Here is an 18,205-nt window from a genome sequence, read left to right as displayed (position 1 = left end):
GCCGGCCTTGGTGAGGGTGGGTGCGCCGGCCACGAAAGAGCTGAGTAGAACTTAAAAGATACGAGTGCGACTGTAAAAAGTGAGGAAGTAATGAGTCCAGCCAAAACCCCTCTAAAATTTCCTATTTTTATGCTTTTTGTGGATAAGAGATGTGGCTGTTTCTTTAGTCTGCCTTTATATAAGAAATACGTGAGTTTGGGTGTGGGTTTTATGCTTGGGGTCTTTCTGTGGTGGTGGTTTTTAAGGGTTGTTTTGCTCATAACTTAACCAGACCACGTTTTTTCTCTGCGGTGTATCTGGAGGGCGCAGGATGAGCTGGCTGGCCTCTGAAGTTAGGTTTGGTTACCTCAGGCAAAGGAATGGCCGGAGATGCCAAAAATGCATGTGTAGAAGTAGATGCATAAAGCAGCTCCCGACTTGGAGGCTCCAGCTATGAACAGTTTCTGGTGTTACTTGGCAGTAAAAGCTCTGGTTTTATTGGTGGGGGCAGCGGTCTGGTCAGTTGAATTTTTTTTAATAATCTCAAAGTGTCAGTCTAGCTGTAATATACCACGTGTGGTCATACTATGGCAAACATAATGTAGTTAGAAGCTGTGGTGCATGAAGATGCTATGAGCAAGTAAAGATGGATTATAACAAATGTTCTCTATAGGATGGAAGCGCTCACTGGGGCACAAAGCTGACAACATGGATGACGTGAGCTTCATCTGCGAAGAAGACCTACTGACCGCTATGTTCTGCGCGTGTGACGTAGAGCATACAGGTTTGCCAGTAGATTTTCATTGCTGTTTTATTCTTCCAACAAATTCTCAAGGCTGAGATTGGCATGTGTCAGGAATTGAAACAGTCCGTGGTATGCTTGGACTGACTAGTTCCTTTAGCTCTAAGTGGCTGTATGTGTGGCAGATGCAGAAGAAATACCTGTGCCCCTTTTGCATGGTGCCAGTCTCTTCCCTCCTCCTTCCTCTTCCCTTCAGCTGATCTTTGCTGTATTTCAGTGCAGAGAAAGTAGAGGAGCAATATGTTCCTAGCAATCAACCTTCTTTCTTTTAGGCTTTTTTCTGATCTTTGGGAAACTTCAGTGTAAGAGAGAGAACTCAGAGGAATTATCTCAAACATGACTAAAAGCAGTAGAGAAAGGAGTTGTCTAGAGGAAGACAATGTCAGTCACAGAGTTTGTCCAATGTGAGAGACCTGAAAGTAGCATCTTAGCAAATGTGTCAAGTTTGTTCTTGAATTGAAGACCGCAAAACTAGTAAACTGGACTTTCACACTTCTGCATCATAAAAAAAAAGTTCTAAACTATTCCTTTCCAGGTCACGCTAGAACTGCAAGGGTCAGTTGCTCATCTACAGCCCTTGAGGGCAATTGAATACACAGAAGTGCAGATCAGTAACATGCCCTTTTACAGCTTTTTGTAATGGCCTACTAGAGCTGAGAGTCTGGTGCATCAACACCTGTATCTGTTTTAGGAAAAGTAGCAGTTTCCCAGATAGTTCAGTATTTGAGACATACAACTAGTCGGGGATCAGATGATAGTGGTCTTGAAGAGCTGTGCAACATGCTTGATCCGGATCAGAAAGATGTCTCCATGGACCTGGAAACATTTCATGCCATCATGAAAGAGTGGATTGAAGACTGTAAGAGAAAATGGTAATAACTTTTTATCAATCTACCTCATAAAAGCTTCTGTGAAAACAGGAGTGTAGAGGGTTCTCCTGTGGCTCGTGCCTTTCCTATTTTGGAGCAAAGGGATAGTTTTGGGACACTGACCACAGAGTGGGTTTTGGCTGAAAGCTTTTAAATGTTACAAAGTCAGTAAGCAATCTGGACTTACCCTGATATTGTGATTCTTGATGCTTCCTTGTTTCAGGGAAGATGGTGCCGCTGAGGAACCAACAGCAAGCATGGAAGACCTGGGGTGTAAAGTTCATAAAAACACCTCTGAAGGTGCAGGACACTTTATTCAGGTTTTTATTCAGGAAAACACCACTTTCTTATTCTAACCAGATCCCCCACCCCTTTCAGCAAAAGAGATGCGTGTCCAGATGAATGTTACATCAGGAAGCTTGGAGGCCTTTGGGGGTGATGTGTCTAAAGGAGACGTGTAAGTCCATTTAAGCAATTCTTTCTCTGATTTTAGCACTCCTAGCTTTGAATTACTTGAGAGCAATTACTGGAACCATTGTTTCAGAAAACTCTCTTGGCAGGGTTTCTAACACTGACCTCAGTCTGCACTAGCTCTTGATGCTTTCGTGTTCTTTCTCACAGCTTCTGCTCAGACTTAAACACACTAGTAATTTTTCCTACTGATGTCTTAGTTCTTCTGTGACCATTTGCCTTTTTAATTCCCTGTGGTAAAGAGTTTTGCTGTATGTTTCTTCTCCTTTTTTAAACTGGTTCCTTCCCTCCCCCAAGTTCTTAGGTGTATGACAATAAAGACATTATTTCCTGAAAATCTGATCCTTGGGTTTTTTATTTTTTACGGTCATGTCTTTAACTTGGATTCTGTAAATAGCAAAGCACTTGATAAAGACCAGAAGTTCTGAAGATAACTTTTGCATTTTATGCAAAAATCTGAGTCAAAAATTTTGTCAAATCTGGAGATCTGTTTTCCGATGCTTCCCTTTTGCCTCTCAGGATCTTGAAAGGGATCCTTGTTCAAATTTCAGTTGAAAGCATAAGTGCAGGATGGCTTAGGAAAAGAATGGTCCAGAAACTGATACAAAACTATTAGTGGTGGGCTAAGAGGTGACCAGCAAAGGCTTAAGATACTGTCATACAGGCATCCAGATGTGTCACTTGTCTGGGGTCACACTTCGATTGCAAAGAGCTTTTTAAAAAAGTGCTTAAAAACAAAGCAGCTCCTGGTGTCCATAGAATTAGAACTGATCTGAAGATTATCTGATATCTCTGTGCAGAGCAAATGACTACGCGCTGCAGTGTTACAAGTCTTCTGTGGCTCTCCTTGCACCTCTCTAATCAGTGCAGTACAGCATCAGGATTTTTAGTCTAAATTTGAACAAATCGTGTTTCTTAGTCTTTCCTGGTTTTGTTTCTGGAACAGGGAGACTTCTGACTTGTTAACCTGTGTTGCGGACCTGCAGTACAAGAACCAGAAGCTTCAGGAAGAGAACAACAAGCTGAAGCTCACACTGGAAGCTGCAGATGAGACCAACAATAAGCTAGTGGCAGATAATGAGAATCTACATCAACAAGTTAAAAGGTAGGAGACCATGATGACATCAGGTCTATGGGCTGACCTTTCTAACTGAATTGTGCTTTTAGCCTCATTTGGTACTTTTGTGATAGCGACTTCCTTGACTTACAGGTATTTCTTTAAGATTTTACCCTTTTGCCTGGCTGCTCTGTTCTGTACCTCCTGGCTCTTATAAAATCAGTTATCCAGCCTATAGCCTGGCTCTTGCAGCATGAGGAGCTGCAATTGCACACAAGCAAAATCTTAGGGTAAAGCAAAACTAAACAGAACAAATTGCCAAAAAAACTTCAGGCTTAATATTACCAGGAGAAAAGCCAAGTGCTGGAAAGTTTCCAATCCTAGACTACACACTTGCCAAGCAGAGGGGGGAGAAGGGTATGTAAAAGCTGTTTTGCTAGTCCCTTGAGGAACTGAAGTGAGTTGTCTCACTAGCTTAGTATTGCTTCATGTTGGGGACCCATCAACACCATGAGTACGAGCCTGGTTTTACAGTGAGTTCATAATGCTATTTTGACCAAATCAGTTCAAAGGTGATATGGTTGACGTCAACTGCCAAACTATTCCCAGTACTTCCTGGGGAGATTAAGGCAGGAGTCCAGCAGCACAGCTGGCGTGGGACAAGTGTCCTCATGTCTGAACCTGTGCTCTGGCATGCTTTGCAGCATAGAGCTATCAAGGAAGAGGGCCTTGCCCCATTGTTTAGATATACATTGTCTGAGGTATCTGATCAGGATAAGAAAATGATGCGGAGCTTATCCTTAAATCAAACTGCAGTGGTTTCTATAACTGTTAACAGTGAAGTATTGTAAGGATGTGTTCATGTGCTCAGGTAACCTGATTTATTTGACTGTAACAAGCTAGGTTGTTAGGTAGGGGAAAACAAAATGTGCTATCTTGGATGCTCTGTTTGCCCAAGGTTTCATCATGTACTGTGAGAGTGGAAGAGGGTGGTACATAGAGGGTAAGTCCATGAGCCTTTACTTACTGGACAAAACCGATGGGCTTAAACTTGGTTGTTGCTCTTCTGTTAAGTATCTGTGCCAAAGAACAAGTTCCTGGGGGCTTCTAAAAATACTGTTATTGGTATTTCAAGTCTATCTAATGACCAACAGTAACTCACTAAAGTTCCTCTGTGTTTGTTTTCCCCCACGCAGTATCCAGCATTCCATGCTGAAAGCCAAATCACTGGAAGAAGAACTAGAAGAAGCAAAAACCAACCTGAACTTCTCAGAAGAGAAGAGACAGCAGATTCTCTGCCAGAACAAACAGCTAGTAGGTGCTCTTATTTCTTAGCTTGCGTCATACAGCATCTCATACCTTGCTGTAACAGTGGCATGACTGCTCAGACTGTAAAAATTGGCAGCGTGACTTTCTTTGTAGCAGTAGGTACTGAGTCTTTCTGAGGATATTTGAAGTATGATTTATTAGTGCTATGAAATCATCGGTTAAGTTTTTGCATGGAAGTTTCCTTAAACTATTGTCAGTTACAATGAAGAATACAAAAGGACCAGTCTAGCATCTAATTGTGCTTAAAGACAGCAGCTCTCATGCTGCCGTCATTGAGCCCTGTCTGTTTTGATGTTGGTGATTTTCTGCCAGAAATTCCTGTGGCTCTTCTAAAACCAGCAGGGACAGGAGACTCTGTTCAGATGTCCACACAGAAGGGTCATTTTCCAAAATATCCCAGGGTTATTGTCAGTATCCGTGTGGGCTAGCAGATATGACAAGGGCCTATCAGAAACATGCCTGTTCTAGATTGACAGCCAGGCAACACACCTTGATGTGTCTCAGATGGCAAGAGCTGCCTACATGAGGCTGTCTCAGTTGCACCCCAGGTGTCTGAATAGCAAAGCCTGTGTGACTGTAAGAGGTGTAAAGCCGCCTGCTAACAAGACTGATGTGGCTACAGCTTTAGCAGGTGTTGCGAGACACCAGGGTGTAGGCTTTCTGGAAAACATGTTTGCATCAGGGCGATGTGCGGTGTTCTCACAATGGTGGCATCTCTGCATCCTGCTGTGTGGGTGTAGCTCTGTGTGCTGGTGATGGTGGGTATTTAGAAATAAAGTCTTCCATGCCAAGCAAGAACACAGATTTTGTTGCTGTTCTGCAGGGCATATATGTTTTTGCATGTAATCCAAAATTAAAACATAGCATAGTTCACCTTGTGAGAAGGAGATGAAGATAGGAGGGAGAAATATTGTTAGAAGTTGTGCCTGTAAGTCTCTTATTTGTCTGAACTCAAGCTTGAGCACACTAGACTTGCTCACTCTGGCCTTCAGTACCTCCTTCCTGTCATCTAGTGGTCAGAGTTTTACTCTGATTTGAAATGCTTGTGTCAAACTCTTCAGTGAGGGTTTGTGAGCTGGACTAGCCTCAGCCCTCCCCTTTTGGCTGTGTTCTCTGAAGCAAAGGAGTGCAACACTACAGCTTTATACTGGGCCCTGGATGTGTTTGTGGTCTGATGCTTTCTGGCTTAGTTTGACTTTGAATCATAGAATCATGCTGAAATGCTAAATAACTTTTTTCCTTTTTTTTCTGTAATAATAAACCTGTTTAGGAAAAAGAAAATCAGTCTCTCGTCATCAAAATTACTTCTCTTCAGGAAGAGGTAAAATAAATCGTGACTTTGTGAGCACATGTTCTTGTCTAGCTCAAAGTTCACTAATAAGAAATGAAATGTTTGTCAGACCTTGAAGCCAGACATGCTAATTATGCTATCAAAATATCTTATTTTACAAGGATGACTTAGCATAAAACTTTGCATTGTGAAGTCGCACTGAACTTCAGGCTTTCCATTTGCTGGTTAATGAGGATATGAAGTTGGGGAAGCATGAGGGACAGGAACAAACAGCTTCCCTCCCCCTTTCTCAAAGCTTTATAAACAAGTTCCAAATGCTTCTAGTTTACACAGCTATAAATATACTAACTCTACATTGAAACAATCTCCATCTAACACTTTCAAATTTCATAATCAGTGCTGTTTCCCTCTTTAAAATCGAAAGGAGGAGCCCTTTATAGAGCTGTAACTCCTAAAAAATGTAGTGGTTGAGGGCTCCACTCAGATGGCTCCATTGACACTGACAAGGACCTACAGGAGGTTTGCAGGGAATATACTGCTAATGGAGCTATAGCTCCAGGCTCTCCCCCCCTCCCTTTGTTCAGGGAAGTATTCATTCTTACTTCCATTTCATTAAAGTAAATACTTTGTAAACAAGTTTATTTCAGGTGATAAAATATTTTAATACTTAGTCTGTGTTTTAGACTATTTAGGATGAAATAGAGAAACAGGTTGATTCATACATAGTAATGAAAAGAAGCACCCCATGGGTTCAGGACTCTATTTCCTTTAACAACATGGTAATCGTTATTCTTTCCATGTTTACCGTGCTCGAGATTAGTCTGTCCAAATAGCTATTAAACTGCATATCTCCCAAAATAATTCTCATGCTACAGGCTTGAAAGCTTCTCTTTAGCTTTATAGGTCTGTTAGTGGTTTTAAGTCACACTGAGTTTTTATCTTTTAACAGTGTTGTGGAGAAATGAGGCGGGGGGGGAAGTGGCAGAAACAGTGTTGGTGGGGCAAGCACATGCAATGTTTGTGCATAAATGCTGGTAGTGGTTTAGAGTAGGCAGTAGCTTGGGGGTGGACATGTCATTTTTCCTAGCTGCTTCAAGGAGAAGCTGTCAATCCATTCAGCTGTGCTTAAACACTCTGTCTCTTGTTCAGAATATTAGGAATAGCACAGACACCGATGGACTTCAAAAGAAGATTTTGGAGCTGTCTAAAAATGCAGCAGAGCTTCAAGTAAGCATTTCAACTCCAGGAGGATAAAAAGACAGCCTATAGCGCACTTGGGTTTAGTGAGGGGAGTTTCTGCCTCTGGAAGACAGACCTGAACCTGTCTTTGTTGAAGAATTGCAGTATAGTCATAGATTGGACAGTGTGACAGCTTAGACTAAAAGTAACTGTCTGGAGACTAAAGACTAGGCTAATATAAATGATCCACAGTTTCATTCTTTCCTCTAAGTTAAGCTTTTAGGAAACATTTTCCCCACTATTTGAGAAAATGTATTAGAAAGTCATGCTTTGGCTGATGTTGCTGCAAGTATTAGCCTGACAAACAAGAGGAAGCAAGAGTGGCTGTGAAAGCTGAGAACTCTGTCACTTTTAACTGAGTATGAGCTTTGAACCTTGAAACACACCTTGTAAGGCATCCAAAGAACAACTTGATTTTTTTTTTTTGAAGCCAGGAATGTGGGTACCCTTTTTCCCTTCCAAGCAGGAGGTAGGAACAGAATTGTATTATAGTGCATAATGATGACCGGAATTATTTTTGGTCTCTTCATTTTTTAGATCCAAGCACATATCTATGAGAGCACTGTGGTGAATAAAGAGGCAAGCCTGGTCCAGGTTAGTTGCTTTTACTTCATTACTGCCTTGACGAAAATACTGACTATGGGATGATTTGTAAGGAGGCCAGGCAATAGTCTTCACTGTGGCACTTTTATTTCTACTGTTCTCACACTAGAGAAACCGATCCTATAAATGGCTTCAAAGTAGGCGAGATCTGCTTTAGGACCTGATTATGAGTCAGCATAATTAAAGGTTTCAGGATTTTGCTTTTATTTCAAAAAAGAAAAAAAATCACAAAACAAACTTGTGAACTTCAGAAAAATGTACAGAAACTTCTAAAGGCAACTTCCCTCAACAGCTGATAAAAGAATATGCCTGCAGAAGATCCTTCCCTTCCTCTGTTTCTTAAATTGCTTAATTTTCCTGACAAACTAGACATAATGATTCAGAGCCCAATGGAAAAGCAAATTTGTTCTTTGTTGTTACTGAGATGTGATTATCTAAGCTTTGAAGAGTGAATCTGATGTTGTCTTTAAACTCAGATTTTTGTATTAGAAAACAAAGATATAAGGATTTTTGTGGCTTCTGTAATATCCTTTTATTTTAAAAAGGCTTTTTTAGTCTATTGAGTAAATGAGACTTTTGAAAGCAAACTGCTGGATTGCATGGTCTTGTAGATAAAGGTGACTGGTTTGTATAATGTTGAAGAAACTGGTGTGAAAAATTGACTTTGTTTTATTGGCATTAGGATCTGTGGGATGAGAATTTACCTGTAAGCAAAAACCCCTCTCACAGCTCTTAATCCAAGGGTAGATTGGGTAGGATGGATGGTCACTAAAAATTATTATGGCAGCCTTTCTTTTCCTGCGGAAGGTACGTGAGGATAGAAAACACTGCTTTTCCTTTTTTTTTTTCTTTAAACCTTCAGCACCATGTATCAGTTGTCTCTGTCTAGACTGGAAACCTAGTTCTATAACTTCACTTTTCCTGCTTAGCTGCTTTGTGTTTCATCTCTTTCAAAAACCTCAACTATTTTTAAAGAGGAAGAGTAGGAAGAAGTCATAACAAGGGTGAGAGGACCAGAGTTCCGGCTGAAGTTCCTTTTTTCTCCAAGAAACATCCTGATTGTCTGTGCAATATTCTCTACTGTAATGTCATAACATGACTGAAGCCCATTGCTAGGTTGTGATAAAGCTGTTCCTACAACTACCTCCTTAGTCTTACTGTGAGGGTAGATACGTTCTCCATCAGCTCTTCCATTAGGCTGTGTTTAATATGTGGAGTGCTACACCATATGTAGCACCCTATTCATGAAAGGTGAGAGTAAACTCAGAACGCTGCAACTTGTTTTAAGGGCCAGTTGGGACTAAAACTCATGCCAGGCGTAATATAGTCCTGGTTTTCAGCTAAAACTAGAATCCCTCTGTCTAGTTTAACCTAGTACTGCTGGTACAGCAAACAAATTAAAACACAGCACCTGGAAAGAGTTTTTCTGTCTCCTTACTTTCAGGAGTTACATAGAAAAGGTCTTCCAAGTGCTTTTTGTTAGCCAATATGCAAGGTAATAGACTGTAGGGTTTTAAATTTGCAAGTATTTTTATGTAATTAGGTTGCTGCTCAAATCCAAACTGTATAGCTTACTGCTGTGATGTAGGATTCAGTATAGTGTTATTTTGGTTTCAGAGAATCATAGCTGTAAGTATTCCAAATGCACTTCAATGCTAGTTGTCAGGTTGTGTACTTCAAAGGTTCTTTTCTCCACAATCTCTGCAGAAGGAGGAGGCCATCAAAGAACTGAAGTTAACTGTTGTGGAGTGTTCCTCAGTAATAGAGGTATGGGACCTGAGTTTAGTTTTTGACTGTGGCGGGGGAGGGGAAGCATGTATGTCCTATGCTTATTCTGCATGACAAACTGACAGTCTAACCAGGCCTGTATGTTTTAGACGTTGCGGGCAGAAAAAAAAGCACTCCTGGAGAACATGCAACACATGCAGCAAGAGCTGATCTTGTGAGTATTGTGGGCAGGTCCCAGGAAATGCAGTTTATCAAAAGTAAAAAAAGGACTGATACAATTTTCTTCTGCTTCTTTTAGAAATGGGTTGAGTTTCCCATTGTTGTTTAAATTTAACAATAATATTCCTGAAGGGGTGAATTCACTGCACTGTGAACTGGAACTTGCTCAGTCTTTGGAGGTATGAATCAAATCTTTATTGAATCTCATCCCAATTGTCTAGCATCAGTAAAGGAAGAACAATGCTCGCTCCCTATAGGTCATAGTAACCCTGGAACTTAAAGCCCTTAGTCCTTGCGCGCAAGCATACAACATGACGGTTACAATATTGTCACGAGTACATTGGAGACAGTCCAAAGAAAAGAAAGGAAAACACTCAGATCTGAAAAATGAGACTTACAAAGTAAATCTGGAAGAGCTAGGGTTATGCATTTAGCTGGCAGGAGAATAGACTGGTAGGAGAAGCTTTCAGATATATAAAGGCTATTATACTGAAGAAAGTAATGGTCTGTTTCTTCTTAAATTGCCTACACCAGACATAAGTAATGATTTTTTCAATTGCAGGAGGGGAGAGGTCTTTTCCCTTAATCTAATGTAGTGAAAAATAAAAGGAAGCATCTTGACAAGGTTGTAGAATCTTCATTAATTTATTCTTTAGAAACTCTAATAGGTATCTGTCTGTATTGTTCCCTTGCCCTTAAGCAGGTACAATGGAGGCCAGTCTTTAGAAGTCCTGTCCAGTGCTCATCCTGCTCCCCCCTCCCCGGGGTCTTGGGATAGTGACTGAGAGGAGGACAGGAGAGGCATCCTTCTGATGAGTCTAGCAGAGGGTGACAATCTTAGTACTGCAGTTGAGCCTATTGGTTTGAAGTTGTAGCATCCCCCGTGTCCTCTGCAGAACGGTGGTGACTTCTGGGACTTCAGTGGTGACTTGCGGTTTTGATCAGACACTTCACATAACATTGGAAGTTTGGTCTCTAATTTACTGTTCTCATAGCTTTCCATCACTCCAGTGGAGAACTTCTGGGGGAGAAAAAACAAAATAATTAACATGTATGTTATGGGTTTTGCTCAGATTTTTATCTGAGCTGTTTTGTGTCCGTTTCCCTAAAGACATTCCTTGGAGTCCCATCCTTCCTTACAGTGCTTTCTTCCCTTCAGATGCAAGCTGTGCAGTAGAACTGATTAAAAAGCACTTATTTTTTTTCCTTGCAAGTCTTCACTGTGCTGATGCTTTCTTTTGAATGTGATCCATTTGAAAAGAGTTACATTTGCAACAGAAAAAAATCTACTAGTGGACTAAACCTACAGGGCCAGAAGGGAAGGTATACTTGGCTACAGCTCCATTTCAAAAGTGGCATTGTCCCCTACTGCATCTTCCCCCCAGCCACAGTGAGTCACTGTGTTTACCTCAAGTGCTGTAATGAAACACAATTCCACCAAATGACCTGTAAAGCAACGAAGGGCTCTGCTTATTCATCACTTGGTAAAGCCGCTTCTAAATAAAGATAATTATTGACTTCCTCTTGCCTATTGCTGACGTGAAAACTTACACTGTATCGCTTAGCAGCTTGGCTGGCTTTTTTTTTGTTATTCCCATGACATGATGGTTTTGAAAAGCTTTTACAAACTTCAAGTTTCAGTAGCTCTGACCTTCTGGTAAATATGATGTAGGGATACTTCAGAAAAGTCTAAATGTCACTGGTGCTAGTTTGTAATAAGGAGATGTCAAAATAAGCTACCTGGCTCTCCCATCTCTTCAAAGATTACCAAGACTGAATGGACGTCCCCTGATGAAACATTGGACCGTGAAGTGCTGCTTTTACTTCAGGGACCTGAATATGCAGGAGAAAAATTTAAGACTATCATGCAAAACCTGGTCAGTGGCAAAGTTTATGTGAATAAGGATGTGGTCTTCTATTAGCCTTTTATTTATGGTCTGATGGTCAATGCTTGGAGAAATCCTGTTTAATCCTTTTGAAAAACAATAGCTTCTTTGAGGGTGGAGGCGAGTACATACAATATATAATTACAATATCAATTCTGGGCAGACTAGTACTAGAAATGCCAGGGTTTGATTTTTTTTCTTTTTTCCCCCTCTTTTTTTAGCAAGAGGAAGCCTATGAAGCAGAGGAGCTTGTCATGACTTCTTTACAATGGGTGAAAGATCCTGATGTGAACATCCAACAGGCTTGGGAGAGAAAACTTGTGGTAAGTAACTGTTTCTCTGAAGCTGTTTTATGAAATAGCAGAGCTGTACAAAACCTTAATGGTGTTTGACTTACTGCTGCATGCTGTGTATGTGAGTTGTTTGAGACCCCAAGAGTCCATTTGGAGGTCAGGGATGGCTGTTTGGAGAGAAGTATCTTCTTTTTTTGAGAAGGAGCAAGGGGATCGTTGCTTTTCACTTAAATGCTGTACTTTTTCCTGACTTGTCTGCTGCAAGATCTCACTTTGTTTAAACCGTACTTGAAGGAAAGGGTAGGTGAATCAAGTGGATTGAAGAGGAAAATGGGGTCAGATGACAATGCTATGTTGTGTGAGCTGTGAAGCTTTTCCACCCACTGCATGTTTCCGTGTGCCTCAAGCACCCATTTTCCCCTTTACCCTGAATCTGACTATGGTAGTTGATGGTTTCACCATCAAGAGGAGGAGGGAGGTGGCTTTAAATCAAATTTCTAATTCAAAACCTTCGTAGGGTTTGTTTTCTTTTGAAAGGCAAAGTGTTCTGCTTTTGCTGGACGTGCTCAGGAAAAGTTTCTATAAAACAGTATTTTACAACTTAATCTTCCATATTGTATTTTTATTCTTCCTCATACCTCTTATGAGGCTTGAAAGTAAAGATTTCAGCTCAAGCTAAATAAGCAAGCAGAAATTTCCCCATGTGGTAGCAGCAGTCTGTGAATGCAGCTTGATGCTCTTGCTCCTTCCTCCCCTCCCATGTAACAGCACAGCTTCTGAAATTTTCACCTTACTGGATGTAGCCTTTTCTCCATCCTGTTCCTTCTTACTAATCTGTTGTTAGGAATACTGCTATAGGAAACTCCACCTAACTGTATATTAATGCTGCTTTTAGCTCCTTACTAGCTGCAAAAAAACCCTTAATTCATCCCACTTGGGTACTAGGAGGTGGCACCGCAGTACATGCTGCTTTATGCTGCTAGCAGAAAGCTACGCTTTTCCTCTGCTGTTGCAAAAAGTTGTAGCTGGCCCACTTCATCTTTCCTGGGCAGGTAGGAGCAATCATTGGAGCCATCCAGTCCTGCAGCCAGCTTTTTAAAGACTTTTTCCTTTTTTATGTAAATCCTGAAAGCTTCCCCTTGGAGGTGCAGGTGACTCGGTCGCTTCACCCTGGTGTGACTTTGGGTAACTGGGAAACTGCTGGCTTGGACCATGCACTAGCACTTAAACACTTCCCTACCATTTCCTGTGAAATATATTATAGATGTGTTTTGCTGCCTCTTAGTATTTTTAGGTGTGTGTTAAAGTACACTTTTAAAGTATGCTTGTATTTTTGTACTTGTATACGTATTTAGGCATTTATGGATGGTGACAGTAAAAACTTTTTCACCCTTCTCCTGCTGGAAGATGAGACTGTGATACAGGTGCCCTGATAAGCCTAAGCCACTTAGGTGTCAAAAACATCTTATTTCTAAGAGCAAGTGCTGCCTTCCTTGGCTGAGAAACTGATCTTCAGGGTGCGGGCATTGCACGTGGTCCTATCTCATGTCATCCTAGTAAACTTGCCTAGCAGAATTGCTCAGGCTCTTCTTTGTAATGTGATACCTGATGTGCTAAGCTTTGTTTGAAGCTCCTGAGCAACGTTAGGCTCTAATTTGCAAGTAGGTAATATGGCCTGTACTTGTAGGATTGACACTTTCTCTCAGAAGTATGAACCTCATTCTTATGTGACCTCTGTTTGACTCTCACTTGGTGTTCTTAAAAACCTGAGGATTCCATTTTGTACTTTCAGAACAAGGTCAGAGAAAGAAGAATCCATTCCTCTTTCTCAATACTTTATACTTAAGTCACTGTTCAGAGAAATGCAGAGGATGCAATGTTACTTAACGCTTCAGTTTTACCCTCTTCCTCTTTTTCTTCCTACAAACCAAAGGTAAAACTGAGAACTTCTGTCATAGGAGCCATCCCTTGGATAGGTTTAATTGGCTAGCCACGTATGACAAGCTGAAATATGGATTTATTGGGTTTTGCTGTCTTTATTTTGCTGTAATACAAACTCAAATTGGTGCCCATGGACTTAATTGTACTTTGAGGAATGGGTCACAGAAGTCTAAATAAACAATTTTAGGGTTTCCTTAAAGATGTTCATTATTAAAACTTCCCCTTATGAAATGTTTTTTGGTGATGTATGTGGACATATTTGTTTTACAAAGGCTAGAGAGGAAGAGGACTATCTATGTACCCTAGATCCGCGCAGAAAGAAAGGCGGAGAAGTAATCTTTTGAAAAAAGTGAGAGCCGTTTCTCAAATCGAACTGTCATACACTTAGGGGTTTTTGTGCAAACTGTTATGCATTGCTCCATCTTAAAGTCTTAAATTACTAACACGTGGCAGGAGTCCCACATCTCATCGTGTTCAGGAATTAGAAAACACAAGTTTGAAGTTTAGGTAGCTTTGTTAACCTGTTAGAGTGCGCAAAACACTGTTTTGTACAAAGCAAACACTCTTTACTCCTTTATAATGTTTTCCTCATTAAAATGTGGGGTTTTTCTCATTTCTTTCTTTCTCCCCTTACCCAAGCAGATGCTTTGAAGTAGATAATAAAATATTGTCATTTTTCCACCTTCTTTATTGCTGATAGTGTTTGGATGTAGGTTATGATGCTAAATGTTGGAGCAGGGAAATAAATTCTCACTATATAAATTGGGGCTCTGCTCCTCATCTAACCACATGGCAACTCAGTTGCAATATTTCACAGGTTCTCAAGCAAGAACTGGGAGAAAAAAGAAACCTTTGGATCCAGAAACTTAATCTCTTGGAAAAATACAAAGAATCTCTGGAGAAGGATTTTATTCGAATGGCAGGCAACCTGAGGAGAGCCAAAACGGAGCAATTTCACTTAAGGAGAGAGCTCTCTGCCAGGTACCCCTTCAAAACATGTGTTGTGTGTTTGTTTGGTTTTTGTTGTCGGTGGTGGTTATCTGTTTGGGGAGCGTGTGTGGTTTTTTTTAGTTTGAGATTTTTTGTCTTGTGGAACAAAGTTTACTGAATTCTGACTTTTTTTCACAGAGTAGAATTATCTGCTGTTTTGGAGAGCAGATCTGGTTTTACTGTAATGTTTACACTATGTGGGAGTTAAGGTTTGTGTATGAAGTTGCATGTCATCTTGGAGATGTCTTTGAAAATACCAGGGAGACCACAGACTGAGCAGTTAGAGGGCACTGCCTATCTAGCAGGTGCAATCATTAAACTGCTAGTTTATTGTGAAGCAGAAGATCTGTAAAATATATGCCTGCAGGTGTTATTGCTTTGGGAGACAATTGTTAGCCCCAGATGTTGTAATGTGTCAGTTTCTCAAGGGTGTAGCTCCAATGAGTTATCTTATTAAATAAGAAAATTTAAATTTTAGTTTAGTGACACGTGGTTACCACTGAGTTTTGGTGTTACAGATATTACTCTTAGTAATGAGCAACAGGACGAGATGAAATGGCCTCAAGTTTTGCCAGGGAACATTTGGGTTGAGTATTAGGAAAAACTTCTTCACCAAAAGTTGTAAAGCATTGGAACAGGCTGCCCAGGGGAGTGGTGGAGTCACCATCCCTGGAGGGATTTAAAAGGTGTATCGGTGTGGTGCTGAGGGACATGGTGTAGTGGTGACCTGGTCTCTTCCAACCAAAACAGTTCCATGATTCTGAGAGATGGCAGCAAAAGACAGCAGGTGTAATCCTCTACCTGCCCATCCTCCCTTGTACCCTCAGACATTCAAGAAAGTAGCTAGTCAAGTATTTCTTGAATTTGTCTTTGAGCAAGCCTTGGCTCCACTTAATGTCAGCCTTCTGCTATCCTATGCTAAATGTAAACTTTTCCACGTATGCCTTTACCTGGTTATGGGGTGTACGCAGCTTCCCAAGGATATCGTGTTCCCTCAGAGCTAATGCAGAGCAGTCATACTGCATTTTTGCCTGACTTACCTTCTACATTATATTGTTAATGTAGACCTCCCACAAGCTTTCTCTTCACTGGAAAAGAGCTCATGAAAGTATTGATAGCTTGGTTTCTTAAAGCTGCCTCTCTGTATCAAAATTGTTTGTAGTGATAGCAACAAGAAAAATCTATGAAAGTGAGTTAGAGAAGAAATGGGCAAAGGGTTTCTGCAGTGGAATAGAAGGGATTCCTTGAAAGCCATCATCTTTAGGACTGGTTCTGATGGCATCTGCTTGCTGTCAAGTGAAATAGCCTCTAAAACACTAGGAAATTAAGCTAATAAGGATGTGTATCTGCAGTAATAGGTACAAAGTATCTTTTTCTAGGACAACTGACTCTCTATAGGATTTCTTTTTCCCAAACCGTGAGACAATGCATTCTTTTGTTCAAACAGCAAGTATGCCCAACTAAGTTCTTGATCTTTGAGAGTTCTCTGGATATTCCACAAGCTTCCACTACAGCATGCATCTGGCTGGGGCTGGCATAGTCATTGCACTGGTCAGCTGGGGAGAAACTAGGGAAAACCTCCATCCCTTTCCTAATGCTGGAGCTGCTGTAGAAAAGCCTTATCTGCCTACTAGTTTGAATTGTGCTTAGCAAGAGCTAAGTCCCTAGTGCTGGATCCTAGGGAACTGCAATATGTAACAGCTGAATGTGGTTCTTGGTTCGTGTCTCAACTACTAGTGTGTCTCATCTCCCGGGTATGTCTGCTCTCAGATGTCAGTAACGGATTGTGGTTTATGCTCGCTCTCACCCCGCAGGCAACATGAGATAGAAACTGTCAAACAGCTACAAGAAGATACTGCTGGCCGTGCAGAAGCCCTTAGTTCAGAGCTGCAAAAAGCTATGAAGCAGCTAGAGGATGCCAGAAAACAGGTAAGGGACAGCTTAGTTCTGTCTACGCAGGAAACAAGCATGCAAAACGCTACACACAATGCATTGCTGCTCTTGGGAAAGGAAATCGCATGTTCAGATTGCAGTGCCTCATTGCAAAAGTGGAACTAGCAGAGGAAGTAAAATATGAGGGGGTGGTGACAACAGTTTGCTGATGAAAGAGGCAGAATTGCATATTTGTGGTAGCTTAAAAAAAAAGAAAAAAAACCCCAAAATAGCTTCTGTACACAGTCCACCCCAGCGTAAAAATGCAGAAGTTCAGAGGGAGCTTTATCACTTCCTGAGAAAGAACAGATGCAGTTCGGTTTCATTTACATGAACTGTAGAGGCTCCTTGTCTTAGCCAGGCTGCTTTGTTTTTTTATTCCTTTTGTATTTTTTATTCCTTTCTTTTTTCTCAAATATTATGTTGTGCTTAGGCAGAGGATCAAGTTGAAGCTTTTAGCTGTGCTTGTGAGGAAGCAGCATCCTTGAAGTGCAAGTTAGAGGAAGCCATTTCTGAGCAGCAAAAACTCAAGGACGTGAATGCAGCTTTAACAAGCACTTGCCAATTGTTTCAAGAACAGGTGGAAGACCAGAAAAGTGAGTAACTACTGGCAGTGTGCCAGCATTCACTCTTGTACGGGCAAATCCTTTATGGCTTAGTTATGGTAAGGGGGAATAGGACTGATCTACAGGTCATCTGGTAAAATGCATCTGGTAAAATGGAGTTGTGTCTGTCGTTCCTCCCCCCTTCTTTCTTGTTTTTTCCCCTTCTTTGAGATCTGCAGCTATGGCACTTGGACTGAGGATCAGGTGGGATCCCGGTGAGTGGGTGTTGGGCTGAACCAAAGCTGCAGAATGTCCTAGTAGGAAGGGTTTGTAACTCCATGGCTGACACTGGCACTCCTTTACTAAAGGTGCGGTTCCCACACCTGAATAGCCCTTCTTATTCCTAACAAAGTCATCCTTCTTACGCTTCCCGCACCAAATAGATCTGACTTTTGTGTCCTACATTCTGCTTGTGTTGTGTGTGTAGTTTTTTATAACTGCACAGCATTAACATGTTCTCTTTAGCAGAAAGCAATGTTGTCACTGCATGGCATGCATGCAACTTCTGCTATGGAAGCATGGGAACTTCATGCTATCTCTTGCTAACTTGTTAAGAGCAACACCTCAAAAGCTTGGGCAATTAATGCAGTAGTTTGATTGCAGTACATGTGGCTTTTCCACATTCTGGAGCGTGTATCCCTTGCTTATAAGGGGAAAAATTGACTGCCTTAAACCTACTGAACATTTGTCCTCAGGCATGCATTTCCCTGGGCAATGTGACTGATGCTCAATGTATATGGGCCTCAAACAACTCTATGTGAAACTACAATCCATCTTGTAGGAAAAATTATGTAGGACTCTCTGGCTTGGCTCTATGGCACAACTGTTAAGCACTGATGTGACAGAAACAGCTCCAGGCTGTGCTTGCTGACTTCTGACCCACATTTTGGAATTGTTCACGTGTGTGCTCACATTGCTTTCAGGTTTACTGTTTTATTCAAACTCTGGGGTTGCTTTTTTAGCAAGAGGCA

The 18,205-nt window shown here is 41.1% G+C and overlaps 1 protein-coding gene across 1 annotated transcript in view; it reads left to right on the top strand.

Moving 5' to 3' along the window:
* The first annotated feature begins 687 nt into the window (after positions 1–687).
* Positions 688–18,205, top strand: part of LRMP (lymphoid-restricted membrane protein) — a 36,532-nt gene continuing 19,014 nt past the window's right edge. Inside the window, exons 1-13 of the mRNA XM_010145681.1 lie at positions 688–763; positions 1,473–1,653; positions 1,874–1,950; positions 2,011–2,107; positions 3,068–3,226; positions 4,375–4,492; positions 6,948–7,025; positions 7,575–7,631; positions 9,348–9,407; positions 11,695–11,796; positions 14,525–14,688; positions 16,512–16,626; positions 17,063–17,225. Coding sequence (XP_010143983.1) covers positions 688–763; positions 1,473–1,653; positions 1,874–1,950; positions 2,011–2,107; positions 3,068–3,226; positions 4,375–4,492; positions 6,948–7,025; positions 7,575–7,631; positions 9,348–9,407; positions 11,695–11,796; positions 14,525–14,688; positions 16,512–16,626; positions 17,063–17,225 — 1,447 coding nt within the window. The remainder of the gene's footprint in view (positions 764–1,472; positions 1,654–1,873; positions 1,951–2,010; positions 2,108–3,067; positions 3,227–4,374; positions 4,493–6,947; positions 7,026–7,574; positions 7,632–9,347; positions 9,408–11,694; positions 11,797–14,524; positions 14,689–16,511; positions 16,627–17,062; positions 17,226–18,205) is intronic.

Source organism: Buceros rhinoceros, unplaced genomic scaffold (genome assembly GCF_000710305.1).
Source record: "Buceros rhinoceros silvestris isolate BGI_N320 unplaced genomic scaffold, ASM71030v1 scaffold661, whole genome shotgun sequence".
Classification (NCBI taxonomy): domain Eukaryota; kingdom Metazoa; phylum Chordata; class Aves; order Bucerotiformes; family Bucerotidae; genus Buceros; species Buceros rhinoceros.
The sequence above is the reverse complement of the archived record's forward strand: the minus strand, read 5'-3'. Positions and strand labels throughout refer to the sequence as shown.